The sequence below is a fragment of the Penaeus monodon genome, chromosome 23, assembly GCF_015228065.2.
Source record: "Penaeus monodon isolate SGIC_2016 chromosome 23, NSTDA_Pmon_1, whole genome shotgun sequence".
Taxonomy (NCBI): domain Eukaryota; kingdom Metazoa; phylum Arthropoda; class Malacostraca; order Decapoda; family Penaeidae; genus Penaeus; species Penaeus monodon.
The window spans coordinates 16,746,141-16,747,101 of NC_051408.1; the positions used below are offsets into that span (position 1 = coordinate 16,746,141).

At 50.5% G+C, this 961-nt stretch overlaps 1 protein-coding gene across 1 annotated transcript in view; it reads left to right on the forward strand.

The window, feature by feature from the left end:
• Positions 1-961, forward strand: part of LOC119587828 (FYVE, RhoGEF and PH domain-containing protein 4-like) — a gene marked incomplete at its 5' end in the record, with an annotated part of 17,402 nt that continues 16,441 nt past the window's right edge. Inside the window, 1 exon segment of the mRNA XM_037936531.1 lies at positions 1-560. Coding sequence (XP_037792459.1) covers positions 1-560 — 560 coding nt within the window.

Below are 961 nucleotides of genomic sequence, written 5' to 3' on the forward strand. Positions count from 1 at the left end.
GTGTCAGAGATCGAGCGGATCATGAGAGAGCGAGCATTAGAACGCGAATACCTCGAAGACGAGAAATCGAGGAAGAATAGTTTCAAGAACACCAAGTGTGATGGTGAAGAAGGGATAGGAGTAAGAAAAGGAAGCATCTGCCTGGAAGAGGAAAGTGCACGGAAGGACACGGTTCTGCTCGAAAGAGAGAAGGAAGGATGTGCGGAACAAGAGGTCTTTCAAGAGTGTGTGGGCAAGAGGTTACGGCTCGAAGAAGGCAGCAAAGCAAAAGTGAACGAATATTCGCGGAAGGAAATTGGCGGCGAGGAAGGGCAAGGGACCAGAGACGCCAAGGGGGGGCGTGAAGACCAGACAAAAGAGGAGCTGGAGGCAGGAGAGACAGAGCGAGAGGACTCAGAAGAGACACTCAGCGAAGACGGAAGTGAGGAAGACACCAACGACGAAGGCGACGGCGGGGAGGCGCTGCTGCAGGTCGAGCTGCGGGACCAGAGGCGCTCCCGACCCGCCTCGCTCTACAGGTACTCGAGCGTGAGACCTCGCACCATCATCATGGGCTTCGGGTAAGTAGGCAGACCAGTGACCTTTGGCTGCTTGCCTCCGTTGCGCGACGCCTTTCTTTCGCTGGTTCCGCTGCTTGTTCCCTTCTGCCCCTTCGGCAGGCACAGCTTCTGGTGGTGCGGCTTTCCCAAGGTCGCGGCGAGAGAAGCCTGACCAGGACTTTCGTAAACACACTGGATCATTTCAGAATCCTTATCTATATTTATATTCAATTTCTTTATTTGTTGTTTCACTGATCGACGTGTTCTTGTGTGAATGTATGATGCATTTGCCTGAAACTGGTTTGTCAGAATGGAAGATGAGCACTGCCTCAAGGAAGAGTGTGATGAATAATAAAAGTACTCGAATAAAAATCAGAACGAAAATTAAAATTATAGAGACAATTCTCTTTGAATTTTATCCA